The sequence below is a fragment of the Pseudonaja textilis genome, chromosome Z, assembly GCF_049901715.1.
Source record: "Pseudonaja textilis isolate UNSWEBS1 chromosome Z, rPseTex1.2, whole genome shotgun sequence".
Taxonomy (NCBI): Eukaryota; Metazoa; Chordata; class Lepidosauria; order Squamata; family Elapidae; genus Pseudonaja; species Pseudonaja textilis.
This window is the reverse complement of record NC_142008.1, coordinates 124,214,085-124,226,922: the sequence shown is the minus strand read 5'-3', so window position 1 is coordinate 124,226,922 and position 12,838 is coordinate 124,214,085. Positions and strand designations below refer to the sequence as shown.

Genomic DNA, 12,838 nt, shown 5'->3' with positions numbered 1-12,838 from the left:
GGTCTCTGCCTGGTGGCTGGGTGGGCGTGGCCTCGCCGGCCTCCTGCATCACAGCCAGCGGGCGGCAGGGGGCTGTTTTCATCCTCCTGGCTGCGGGAGGCTCTTCGGAAGCTGGACGCAGGCCCATTTCCGGCCTTCCCGAACTTCTGGGGCGGGGGGGCTGTTTTTCGCCCTCCCCGAGCCTCCCGCGCACCCCCTGCACTTACCTGCATCCAAAACGGGCCACGTGGGGCTCCGGGGAGGGGAGGGGTGGGCGAGTGAGGAGAGAGAAGCAGTGAGATTTCTGCCTCCCCTTTCTCCTCCTTTCTTAGAGATGGAGGATAAAAACAGGCCTGTTACTTCCCCTCTCTTTAATTACCAGGGAGTCCTAGGGGTTAGATCAGAGGTCTCCAACCTTGGCAACTTTAAGGCTTATGGACTCCGACCAGGCTGGGGAATTAGCAGAATAAGAGAGTTGGAAGGGGCCTTTGGAGGTCTTCTAGTCCCAAACGCCCTGCCCAGACAGGAAAAACGAAACAAATGGCTGTCCAATCTCTTCTTAAAAGCCTCCAGCGTTGGGGTACCCGCAACTTCTGGCGGCAAATGCAGTTCCACTGGTGAATCGTCCCCGTCGTTTCTCCTGAATTCCAGGTTCCTTCTCTCCTTGATGAGTTTCCATCCGTTGCTTCTTGTCCTGCCTTTCGGGCTTTGGAGAATAGGTGGGCCCCCTTCCTCTTCTTGGTGGCAGCCCTCAAATACCAGAATTCTGCTGTCTGGTCACCCCCTGGCCCTTCCTTTCGCGAGACTAGACAAAAAACTGAGTTTGATGCAGTATTGAGGCTGGAACGATGGGCTACCAGCTCCGAAGGTGGTTTTAGCCTCCAGCCCCCTAATCTTCTTCTCCCCACAACCCTTTCCAGAGTCTCAAACCTCTTTTTTTTAAAAAAAATATTGTGCTGACCTGGGAAGTTGAAGCCCACAAATCTTCAAAGGTTGCCAAGGTTGGACACCCCTGAATCCTAGAGGAAGCAGGGGTATTCTTGCCAACCCAAAAACAACTGGATACCTTGGCAACACTTGAAGGGGCCCTGCAAGAGCCCATCACCCCCTTGATGGTATCACCCGGGTATGTGTGTGGCGGCTCGGAGCTGACTTGGGGGAAACTTTTAACAAAATTGATTCTCTTTTCGCAAAGTTTTGTGTCTGGCAAAACGGCTCCCTCTCCTGGCCAGATTGGGTATAGCCGACATTCTGGTGGTTTCTGTCCGCTTGCCCTGCGTTGTCGTTGATGGTCCTTCAGATCCTTTTTGGCCTTAGAAGATTTTAGGGGTGAGGCCTCCCATCCCACCGACAGAAGCATGGCAGCGATCTGCTTAACAACCAGGGCAAAACCAAAAAAGACGGAAAGAAGGATCTCGACAGACTCGAACCCTTGTATCTAACAAAAGGAAATTCAGTGTAGAGAAAAGTAAAGTCCTACACTTAGGCAAGAAAAACCAAAAGGACCCATATAATCTGGGTGAAACCAGGCTCAGTAGCAGGAACTGTGAGAGGGATCTTGGAGTCTTAGTGGACATCCAGCTAAATAGGAGCCAGCCGTGTGCAGCAGCAGCAACCAAAAAAGCTAATGCAATCCTAAATTGCATTAACAGAAGGATACAATCTAGATCAAGTACTAATACCATTCTGTAAAGCCTTAGTAAGGCCACACCTAGAGTCCTGCATCCCGTTTTGGTCACCACACTATAAAAAAGATGTTGAGACTCTAGAAAAAGTGCAGAGAAGAGCAACCAGGATGATGAGGGGACTGGAGACTCAAACCTACGATGGACGGTTGCAGGAACTGGGCCTGGCTAGTCTAGGGAAGAGGACCAGGGAGACAGGAGAGCAGCCTTCCAATATTTGAGGGGCTGCCACAGGGAGGAGGAAGGGGGTCAAGCTATTTTCCGAGACACCCAAATGCCAGACAAGGAACAAAGGATGGAAACTGAACAAGGAGAGATTCAACCTGGAAATAAGGAGAAACTTTCTGACAGGGAGAACGATCAACCAGTGAAACAGAAGTTGCCCTCAGAACTTGTGGGAGCTTCATCCCTGGAGGCTTCCAAGAAGAGACAGGACTGCCCTCTGTCAGAAATAGTGTAGGGTCTTCTGCTTGGACAGGGGGGTTGGACTACATGACCTACAAGGTCCCTTCCAACTCTGCTAATCCCCAGGGAGAACCATCAACTGATGGAACGGAAGTTGCCCTCGGAAGTTGTGGGAGCTTCATCCCTGGAGGCTTTCAAGAAGAGACTGAGACTGCTATCGGTCAGAAATGGTAGAGGGTCTCCCACTTGGGTGGGGGGTTGGACTAGATGACCTACAAGGTCCCTTCCAACTCTGTTAATCTGTTAAAATTCAGGCATGACTGGCTTTCCAACCAAGGGGAATTCTCATCCCTTATTGGGATCGTAAATCTAGGACTAAACCGTACACAGGCCGTCCTTGAGTTATGACCATGATGATGCCCGAAATTCATGTTGCCCACTAAAAACAGTCGCTAAGTGAGTTTAGTCCCCTTTCACGCATTTCCTTGCCCGGTTGCTGAAGTGAGCCCCCGCAGTTATTAACTTAGTCACACGGCTGTTGAAGCAAATCTGGCTTCCAACCGTGGACTTTGCTCGTCAGAAAGTAGCAAAGCGGGAACACCTTGTCATAAATCTCCTGGTCATAAATACGAGTCGTTTGCCAAGTGTCCAAATTTTGATTGTTTGACCCAACGGTCATAAGCCTGAAAAAAAACAGTCCGTCCCGTCCCCCGTGCCATTGTAACCTTTGACTGGTTACTAAACGAACCGTCGCAAGTCGAGGACTTACCCGTGTATGTCATTTGATTCTCTCTCTCTCTCTCTCTCTCTCTCTCTCTCTCTCTCCCATAGTAACCTGGAAGGATTCCTGGAGGAATTTGCAGACATCTCCAAGGAGGATCAAATTAAGAAACTCCACGACCTCCTCGGTCCTCATATGTTACGTCGCCTCAAGGCCGACGTCTTCAAGAACATGCCGGCCAAGACGGAGCTGATCGTTCGGGTGGAGCTGAGCCCCATGCAGAAGTACGGGGCAACGTTTGGGGTGGGGGGCGCGGGGGTGGGGGGTTCAAAGCACCCTCAAGTCCTTTCCGTGTGGAATTCTGTGATTTGGAGGGTTTATTCCTTTTTTTAGGTCTCCGTGGAGATTATTCTCCCATCATCTCCAGGCAGGGGTGGGATTCAAACCCCCCACCCGACAACCGGTTCTCTGCCTGGTTGCTGGGTGGGCGTGGCCTACCAGGACTTCCGGTTTGGCCATTTTTTTTTGGCCTTCCCCAGAGTCCGGAGGCTTCCCTCGGGCCTCCGGGAGGGCGAAAACGGAAACAGGTGCATTTACCTGCATCCGAAACGGGCTGCGCGGAGGCTCCTGGAAGGGGAGGGGCAGGGTGGGCGGGGCCAGCTGGTTGGTTCAACTACCAGTTCGGCGAACCGGATGTAAATTTAATTTCGGTTCAGCTGAACTGGCTGAATTCACGCCCCTGTCTCCAGGTCACAGTTGTCCTAAAGGTGTTTGGGTTTTTTTTCCCCACCTTCCAAAGGCAACTGAACTTTAAAAAAAAAAAACAACCCCAAAAATCCAGTTGCCTTTTGGGGGCAAAAGAAAAGCACGTTTGGAACTTCTTTTTCAGGGTTTGTGTGTGTTTGAAAGTAAAGCGGGGATACAGAGTTACGATATAAGTTTCTGGGTGTTGGTTAAGTTTTGTGCACCAGGAACAGGAATTTGTTGAGTTAGAACAGAGATGGAGAACTTTTGAGGCTTGGCAGATCGAAAATTTAGAAAATGGCTACTTTGATTTTATTGGGTCCCTTTTTCCGCCTCTCTTTTTTCTCTCTCTCTTTCTCTCTTTTCTCCCTCTTTTGGTTTCTTTTTCTTTCTTTTTCTCTTTTCTCTCTCTCTCTCTTGTTCTCTTTGTCATGTATAGAAACACACACAAACACACATGCAGAAAAGAGGCCTCTGCGAATGTGCGGCCTCTCCTCTAGTCTAGACTCTCTAGAAATCGTGTGATGGAAACTCTGGAGCCTCTGAAAATTGTGCGAGAATGCTGGAATGATTTTCGGAGGCCTCAGATTCCTCACCGCGCGTTAACCGAAGGCAACGTGTCATAGGTTTGCCACCAGAACTGAGGGAGTCGGGCTTGAAGTGCTAAAAATGCAACGTGTTAACTTCTTGCCAAAACACAATTATTTTCTTGGACTCGTACAGGAATTGCTCTCCAAGAGGGATTCGTCGGGCATAGTTCACTTCGTGCGTGCACAATCTTGTTCAACCAAGCCAGCTAAAGACCTAGCACCGTGATGGCAAACTTAGGGCATGCACGCCAGAGGCGCCACGCAGAGCCATTTGTGTGGACACGTCAGCCCCAGCCAAACTTAACCTGCACTGCGTATGCGTGTGCTTCCCAGCTGATTTGGGGCCCGTTTCAGGCCGTTTTCGCCCTCCCAGAGGCTCGAGGGAAGCCTCTGTAGCCTCGGGAGGCTGAAAACCGGTCCTTCCGGAATACCGGAAGTGCTGAACGGGCCCGTTTTTCAGCCTCGCGAGGCTGCAGAGGCTTCCTCGAGCCTCTGGGAGGGCGAAACGGCCTGAACGGGCCCCAAATCAGCTGGGTGGCACATGCATGCGCAGTGCAGGTATGGGGCAGGGCGGGGATGTGCGCGACGCATGTGCAGGGGGCGGGTGCGTTGCATTGTGGGTGCCGGCGTGCCTGCGTTTTCGGCACACCGCAACGAAAAGGTTCTCCATCACTGATCTAGCAGCTATATTTATATATTTATATAGCAGCTGGGGTTCAGGATATTGAATGAAACCCCACCCCACCCCAAACGGGGGGAATGATGTTACCATCTAGTTACAGGTTCTCCCCCCCCAAAGTTATTATATGTGCTGCTGTGGGCAAGTGGATTATAGCACCTTTTCTTACGTTATCCCTCTTCCCTTCTTGCTTGTTTTTTTTTCCCTTTTAACCCTCCTTTTTTCCCAAATCAGGAAATATTATAAATATATCTTGACTCGCAACTTCGAAGCTCTGAACTCGCGTGGGGGCGGGAACCAGGTCTCCTTGCTCAACATCATGATGGACTTGAAGAAATGCTGCAATCACCCCTATCTCTTCCCCGTCGCTGCGATGGTACGTTTGCCAACCCAGTGGGTGCCAGAGGGGTGGGGGGACCAGGACAGTCTGCTCTGCCGGACAGGAATTGTTGTCTTCAGCTTAGGGTTCCCTTCCGCTTATAACACTAGCAGGCGGGCAGCTTCTCCCTGGAGAAACTGCAAAAGGAACTCCTGGATAAGTTTTGAAATTTGTATTTAACCTTGCATCTGTAGAAGGAAATATTTGTAGCTCCGGGTTGGGGTCCTTGGTGCTCTCTGAGCTGGCTGGTTTTCTTGCAGACGGTTCACGAACAAGCTAGGTAACATCATCAGTGCTAGAAAGGAATTGAGTTTGCAGGGAAGAAGGGAGGAGGAGGAGGAAGAAGAAAAGGACTGCGGAATCCTTGTGTTCTCTGAGCATGGCTATTTTTTGCAGACATTTCCTGACCCAGCTAGGCAACATCATCAGTGCTGGAAGGGAGTGGGGTTTACTCTCTGTTTATATCCTTGCTTTGTCAGTGTTGGCAGGAGTGTTCTCAATGGTTCCTTGGTTAGGCTGTTGTTTACTGTTGGATTGTTTGTCAGAGTTGGTAATTCCTTGATTGGAGTATTGGCTACTGCTTGAATGTTGGTCTGGTATTGACCCTGGTTTTAATCTCCGCTTATTTGGGTCCGGATTGCTGGCAAAGACCTTCTAATCAAGACTTAGGGTAGCTCTCTATCAAGGAATCGCCAAAACTTCTCCCGCCATCAATACTGGCAGGGCAGTGATAAACAGAGAGCAAACCCTGTTTCCTTGTAGCATTGATGATGTTCCCTAGTTGGGTCATGAGATGTCTGCAAGAAAGTAACCAAGCTCACAGAGCACCAAGGACCCCACAGTCCTCTTCCTCCTCTCCACAAACCCTACTTGCTTTTAACACTGATTACCTAGTTGGATCATGAAACTGTAAGAAAACCACTAAGCTCAGAGATCACCAAGAACCCCACAGTTCTCCTCTTCCTCCTCCTCTTCCTTCCCCTCTTCTTCTCTTCCTCCTCCTCCTCCTTCTCCTCCCCAACCCCCACTCCTCTAGCCCTGATGTCATGACCTAGTTGGGTCATGAAATGTCTGCAAGAAAGCCACCCAGCTCAGAGACCACCAAGGATCCCCAGTCTTCTTCCTTCCCCTCCTCCTCTTCTTCCTCTTCCTCCGCTCCTTCTAGCACTGATGATATTACCTAGTTGGGTCATGAAACTTCTAGAAGTTTCTGCCCAAGCTCAGAGAGTGCCAAAGACCCCACAGTCATCTTCCTCCTCCTCCTCCTCCCTCCTCCTCCTCCTCCCTCCTCCTCTTCCACTCCAAAAGCCCAACTCCCTTCTGGCACTGATGACGTTCCCTAGTTGGGTTATGAAACATCTGCAAGGAAACCACCAAGGACCCCACACTTCTCCTCCTCACCCCCACCCCCCACCCCACCCCACCCCTCCTACTCTTCTCCACAAACCATACCCTCTTCGAATGCAGATGGCATTGCCTAGCTGGGTCCTGAAATGCCTGCAAGGAAACAACCAGAGACCCCGAGTTAATCTCGGGAAGTTAACACACGACAGATCCTTGGTTGGCAAATCAGCTCAAATCTCCAGTTCCTCTGGGCTTTCCCTCCTCATCCAAAAACTTAACCCGACACACACACACACACACACACCGTGTTATTTTCCACAGGAAGAGTGACCCCTGTCTTTCGTCCCGGCAGGAATCTCCCAAGTTGCCAAGCGGTGCCTACGAAGGGGGGGCCCTCATCAAAGCCTCCGGGAAACTGATGCTACTGCAGAAGATGCTGAGGAAACTGAAGGAGCAGGGCCACCGAGTGCTCATCTTCTCCCAGGTAAGAAAAGGGGGCTCAGGTGTGGTGGATGCCCGGAGGGAGGGACGGAGAGAGAGAGAGAGAGAGAGAGAGAGTCATCAGCACTCTTTTTGGAGCGGGTGTGTGTGTGACAGCCTTGCCAGAAAAATCGCAGCAGGCTCACTGATGCAGTAGAATGCCGAGATCCTGGAAAGAGTGCAGAGAGGAGCAACATTTAGGGGCCTGGAGGCCAAATCGAACGATAAACGGCGAAGGCTTCTAAGGTTCAAACTCGGCCAGTGTAAGGCTTGTGGACTTACATTTCCAGAATTCCTCAGCCAGCCAGCCATGCTGGGAGTTGAATTCCACAAGTCTTAAAATTTGCCGAGTTTGTATATCCCCAGGGCTACGGAGGCATGTTTAGCCTGACAAAGAAGTCTCCAGGGAGGCACGATAGCACCTCCCAATACTGTTCTGACCCGGCTCCCAAACACGACCTTTGTTAGGAGCCGCAGCAAAACGTTTCTCTCTCAACGCAGGCCAACAAGTCCATCCTGCAGGGAGATGAGTAGTTGTCAACTCATAATTTAAATGGGGTTCACTGCCAGAATCCTGACAATAGTTGTCTGCCACACCTATTCATCTCCGCCCCCTGCCTTTTATCCCCAGAGTTTGGGTGGGGCTTCACTAAGCAGTGATGGCTCTTCCGTCCAGACGACCGGCCCATAGATTTCCCCTGCTCCCCTCTCCTCTGCCTTCCTCCTCATCAGCCACCTCCAGACCTTCAGGCTGTTGACTCTCCATCTGAGGGCTGACCAACGGCCCAGGCTCCACCTCCATCTCTCTCTCTCTCTCTCTCTCTCTCGCTCTCTCTCCCTCCCTCCCTCCCTCCCTCCCTCCCTCTCTCTCTGCCAGCTCCATTCTCTCTTCCCCCTCTGAGCTCCCAGGTTGTGTTAGGAATATGAGTCACCTAACAGCTGTTTGGGTTAGAAATATATAAACCAGGATAGACATTTTAAAACTGTATCTTTAAGAAAGTGCAAAACTTTAATTAGGTGTGGTTTCTCAAACGGCCATAAGATGGAGCCAGAAACCTGGTTTGTCTTAGTCTGAGTCTCAGAAGAGAGTGTGAGTGTATCTCTGTTTCCTTCTGTTGGAAAGTATTGCCGTTGCTCCATTTCTTCTAATTGACTGATATTATTTGATTTAATGTAAGTCTGATACTGAACTGTTTTTGATACTGGACTTTGATATTTGGATTATCCCTGGATTGAAAACTGACTGATCTTTACTTGTGAATGATTTTGGATTGCTTATTTTGGACTCTGCTTAAACCTTTATTGACAGTAAAACGCTACATTTACTGTGCAGTGTACCTGTGTGCTGTGTGTGTATTATTCAGACACTCCTCTCAAATACGTCTCCCTGTATGCGCTCATTCTCCTAACGGGGAATTACCTCGACAGGTTGCCCTGATGCTGCCCCTGACTCCCACGCCTCCTCCTCCTCCTCCTCCTCCTCTGATTCGGCTGCTGGAGGGGCCGGCAGCCAACAGACCATATGAAATAATTGAATGCCTGTCCTAGGGAAGAGGGCCTTGATTTATGTTCCCTAGGACCCGAGCTAGAAGTTCGCCAGAGGGGGAGATCCAACCTGGAAATAAGGAGAAATTTCTGGATAGTGAGAACAATTAATCAGTGGAAAGATTTTCCTCCCGGAAGTTGTGAGGGCTTCATCCACTGGAGGTTTTCAAGAAGAGATGGGACAGCCACTTGTGTGAAATTGTATGGGGGTCTCCTGCTTGAGCAAAGGGATGGAATAGAAGACCTCTAGGGTCCCTTCCAGCCCTAAGATTCTGTATGTTTTAGAGTCATTTAGGTGAGAGTTATAATTTGGATTTTTTTTTTTTTATTTTTAAGATGAGGCTAAAAATATTTCTTCTTCTTCACTGCTTAGTCCTTCGGCTGATTTCTAATAAGAGTATCTGCTCCTACCTAGATTTATTGGATCTTGGTAAGGTAGACTTCATAAGGGAGGGCCCTTTCTCCCCCCTCCTCCCCCCCCAATTAAGGTCTTTTGAACAGTTCTGCCTTCCTGCAAGGAACAAATTGCTGCAAAAGGACAACCACATCGTTTGCATCATTTGCATAATGTCAGTATGCAGCTTGTGAGGATATTGTGGAAATGATGCAGATAGTCTCTAGTTGAATGTACTTTGATGAATGAGTCAGCCTTATCCCAACTGGTCTATTCTAGTTCTGGTTTTTGGAATTTATTATATATATATATATGTGTGTATACGTATACGTATACATATACATATATATATATACATATATATATATATATATATATATATATATATATATATATATATATATATATATATATTGTGTGTGTGTGTGTGTGTGTGTGTGTGTGTGTGTGTGTGTGTGTGTGTGTATGTGTATTCTTAAGTTTTTATGGGTACTTACATGTATGTTATTCAGCTTTGTTCGGGTATTTTCCCACATCATTATAGTTGTGCGTTTAAAGTTGTAGCAACGTTTCGGCAGAATCTCTTCTGCCATCATCAGGCTTCTGTATTGAACACAATACAACACAAAAATCCTCACTAGTCCAACACATGAAAGCCACAGGTCATAGCATCGACTTCAAGGGCACCCAAATCCTAGCCACGATAGAAAACCCCAGCCACAGAATTATCAGAGAAGCCATAGAGATTGAAAAAAGACCTGAAAGCATGAATAGAAGAGATGATTCTACCAGACTGTCAATTATTTGGAAGCCTGCACTCTCAAACAAAAAAATCTACACACCACAAGCCAGGCAAACACCTGGGCACAGACTCCCCCTGATACCAGGCACCCAGATGAAACCTAGCTTCCTAACAAATGATAGCTGTCCGTTTACTCGGAGCCAAGCTGCACTAAAAGCCTCCAATACAGGAACACAATGCTGCCAGCCAATCAAAACACCAAAAAAGCCACAGAACAGACAGAAGATATTAGAAACACCAATCAAGCAGAACACAGAAAACTCCAAGACCAATAAACACAGACCAAGACTCCCAACCAATCAGGATGAAGAAAAAACCATTCTGGCACAGCAATAGGCTAGCCCCAAATTTAAAACAGAAACGGCTGTGAAAGTCTGACTCACAGACGAACCCAATACAGAAACCTGATGATGGCAGATGAGATTCTGCCGAAACGTTGCTACAACTTTAAAAGCACAACTACAACGACGTGGGAAAATACCCGAACAAAGCTGAATACCATACATGTAAGTACCCGCGAAAACTTAAGAAAACACACACACACACATACACACATATGTATATATTCTGCCTTTTACCTCCACCTTCTAAGTATTTTCCAAGTAGACCTATTAATCCGCTTGGTTGACAGCTTCTCCTTTTGGTTTCCCGATGGCAGCTAGGATCTATGAGGTGATGAACTCATTTCGGAGAGAGGTTGTCAGGAAGAGACCAGAGGGGTAACCCTGTCAGGTTCATTATCTCTGGAAACGATTATTTGTATTCGTCAAGTGCTGCCGACTCTACTGATGGACGTTTCCTGGTGACCTGCCTTCCTGGGAGAATTGCAGAGAAGTATATATATTGCAAGGGCAGTTCACGGATACGTCCGTTCCTCTTCCTGCTTCCAGTGGGAACTGCAGAAACATCTCAGAATTTTGCAAAATTTATCAAGAAATACGCTCTAGTCTAGCCTGAAGTGGCCAGGGTGATTCTGAATTGCCCTTGAATGTATTCATGCTCCGTTCTGATTAATCTTGGATTTTCGGCTCTTGCATTGGTTAAGTGGGTGCTTATTCTGGGTGGGAGGATTAACAGTAGTAGCAATCGTGGTGCAGACTTAGTCAATAGTTGGACAGTGTTGAGGGAAATATTTGTTTAGCAGAGTGATGGCGTTTGGGGGAAGAAACTCCCCTTGTGTCTAGTTGTTCTGCTGTGCAGGGCTCTATAGCGTCATTTTGAGGGAAGGAGTTGAAACACTTTTATGTCCAGGATGTGAGGGGTCTGTGGATATTTTCACAGCCCTCTTTTTGACTCGTGCAGTATAACAGGTCCTCTGTGGAAGGCAGGTTGGTAGCCATTGTATTTTTTCTGCAGTCCGGATTATCCTCCGAAGTCTGTGTCTGTCTTGCAACTTGGAGCGGCCAATAAACAAGTTGAGGAGCAAGCGGTGCTTTAATTTTTCTGGAAATGTTTCGACTCTTTTGAGAAGCCAGCGGGCCGTATTCTGATGACCGTGAAGCTTCAACCTGCCTTCTTCGCTGATGGAGGGGCGGGGGTCTTTTTTTTTCTTCTCTCCCCCAGATGACCAAAATGCTGGACCTGCTTGAAGACTTCCTTGACTATGAGGGCTACAAGTACGAACGGATAGACGGCGGCATTACTGGAGCCTTGCGCCAGGAAGCCATAGATAGGTTTAATGGTGAGTACAAAATGATTATACGGAGAGAGAGAGGAGGTGAGCTTTCCGTTTTGAAACTCCTGCCATCTTCTCGGTTGCTGCAAGCAAGCAGTTACCAGCCAGGATTTTCCAGCCAGCATTCCGAATATTCAATATTTCATCTTGTATTTTGTCTTTTTTTTTTTTCTCCTCTGTTACTCACCAAACTTTTCCTTTCCAGCCCCTGGAGCCCAGCAGTTCTGCTTCCTGCTCTCGACACGAGCAGGTGGCTTAGGGATCAATTTGGCCACGGCAGATACAGTGATCATCTTCGATTCCGACTGGAATCCCCATAATGATATCCAGGTAAGTATCCTAAGCTGTTAGGGAGACACAGCAAACATTAGGAGGGATCCTTTTAGGGGATCAGCCCTCTGGCCCTTCGCAAGCAGCCCCGCTCATCCAAAGCAAGACAGTCCATCCATTGCTTTTTGTTTAGGATTAGGATTAAGAGATGAGTGGAGGTGTCATAAGCCTTGGTTGGACGCTCTCTTAACTTCTCTCTGCCTTTCGTTAGTGTCTTTAATCCCCGACTATGTTGGAAAGCCCAAATTCATTGTCCCTCCATTCCATGCACCGTTGATTCATTTCATATTGATATGAATGTGCGGACATTCCGTAAGCCGCCCAGAGTTACGTGATGGACAGCCAATACATTTGATACGTAGGTAGGTAGGTGGATGAATGGGTGGATATGGTAGGTAGATAGATTAGATAGATCAGATAGGATAGACAGGTGATAGACAGGTAGATACCCTAAGAGAGAGATGATATATAGATAGATGAGATAGATGTGCAGTGGAAAGATAGACTGAGAGAGAATAGATATAGTAGACAGATAGGAGAGAGAGAAGGATGGATGAATAGATAGACAGACAGACAGACAGACAATGGATGGATGGATGAATGGATGGATGGATGGATGGATACTGTAGATGGATGGGTGGGTAGGTAGGTAGGTAGGTAGATACTTGGATGGATGGATAGATAGATAGATAGATAGATAGATAGATAGATAGATAGATAGATAGATAGATAGATAGATAGATAGATAGATAGATAGACGGATAGACGGATAGAAAGATAGGTAGATGGATAGATAGATGGATAGGTAGATGGATAGATACATAATGGATAGAGATAGATGGATGGATGGGTGGATGGATGGATGGATGGATGGATAGACAGACAGACAGACAAACATACTATGGATGGATGGATGGATGGATGGATACTGTAGATGGATGGGTGAGTAGGTAGGTAGGTAGATAGATACTTGGATGGATGGATAGATAGAGAGAGAGAGAGAGAGAGAGATACTTGGATGGATGAATAGATACATAGATTAATGAATATGAATAAAACCAGTTTGGCCTAGAGGTTAACGTAATG

At 47.8% G+C, this 12,838-nt stretch overlaps 1 protein-coding gene and 1 long non-coding RNA gene across 2 annotated transcripts in view; both read left to right on the top strand.

The window, feature by feature from the left end:
- The window catches only part of LOC148124369 (uncharacterized), a 129,111-nt gene extending 128,916 nt beyond the window's left edge, over nucleotides 1–195 (top strand). Inside the window, exon 3 of the long non-coding RNA XR_015740347.1 lies at nucleotides 182–195. This is a non-coding gene — a long non-coding RNA (uncharacterized LOC148124369). The remainder of the gene's footprint in view (nucleotides 1–181) is intronic.
- A 2,709-nt stretch (nucleotides 196–2,904) lies between these two features.
- LOC113453106 (ATP-dependent chromatin remodeler CHD3-like) overlaps nucleotides 2,905–12,838 on the top strand; it is a 32,279-nt gene continuing 22,345 nt past the window's right edge. Inside the window, exons 1-5 of the mRNA XM_087917290.1 lie at nucleotides 2,905–3,074; nucleotides 5,038–5,179; nucleotides 6,879–7,010; nucleotides 11,311–11,428; nucleotides 11,628–11,752. Of these exons, the coding sequence (XP_087773416.1) occupies nucleotides 2,986–3,074; nucleotides 5,038–5,179; nucleotides 6,879–7,010; nucleotides 11,311–11,428; nucleotides 11,628–11,752 (606 nt within the window). The 5' untranslated portion in view covers nucleotides 2,905–2,985. The remainder of the gene's footprint in view (nucleotides 3,075–5,037; nucleotides 5,180–6,878; nucleotides 7,011–11,310; nucleotides 11,429–11,627; nucleotides 11,753–12,838) is intronic.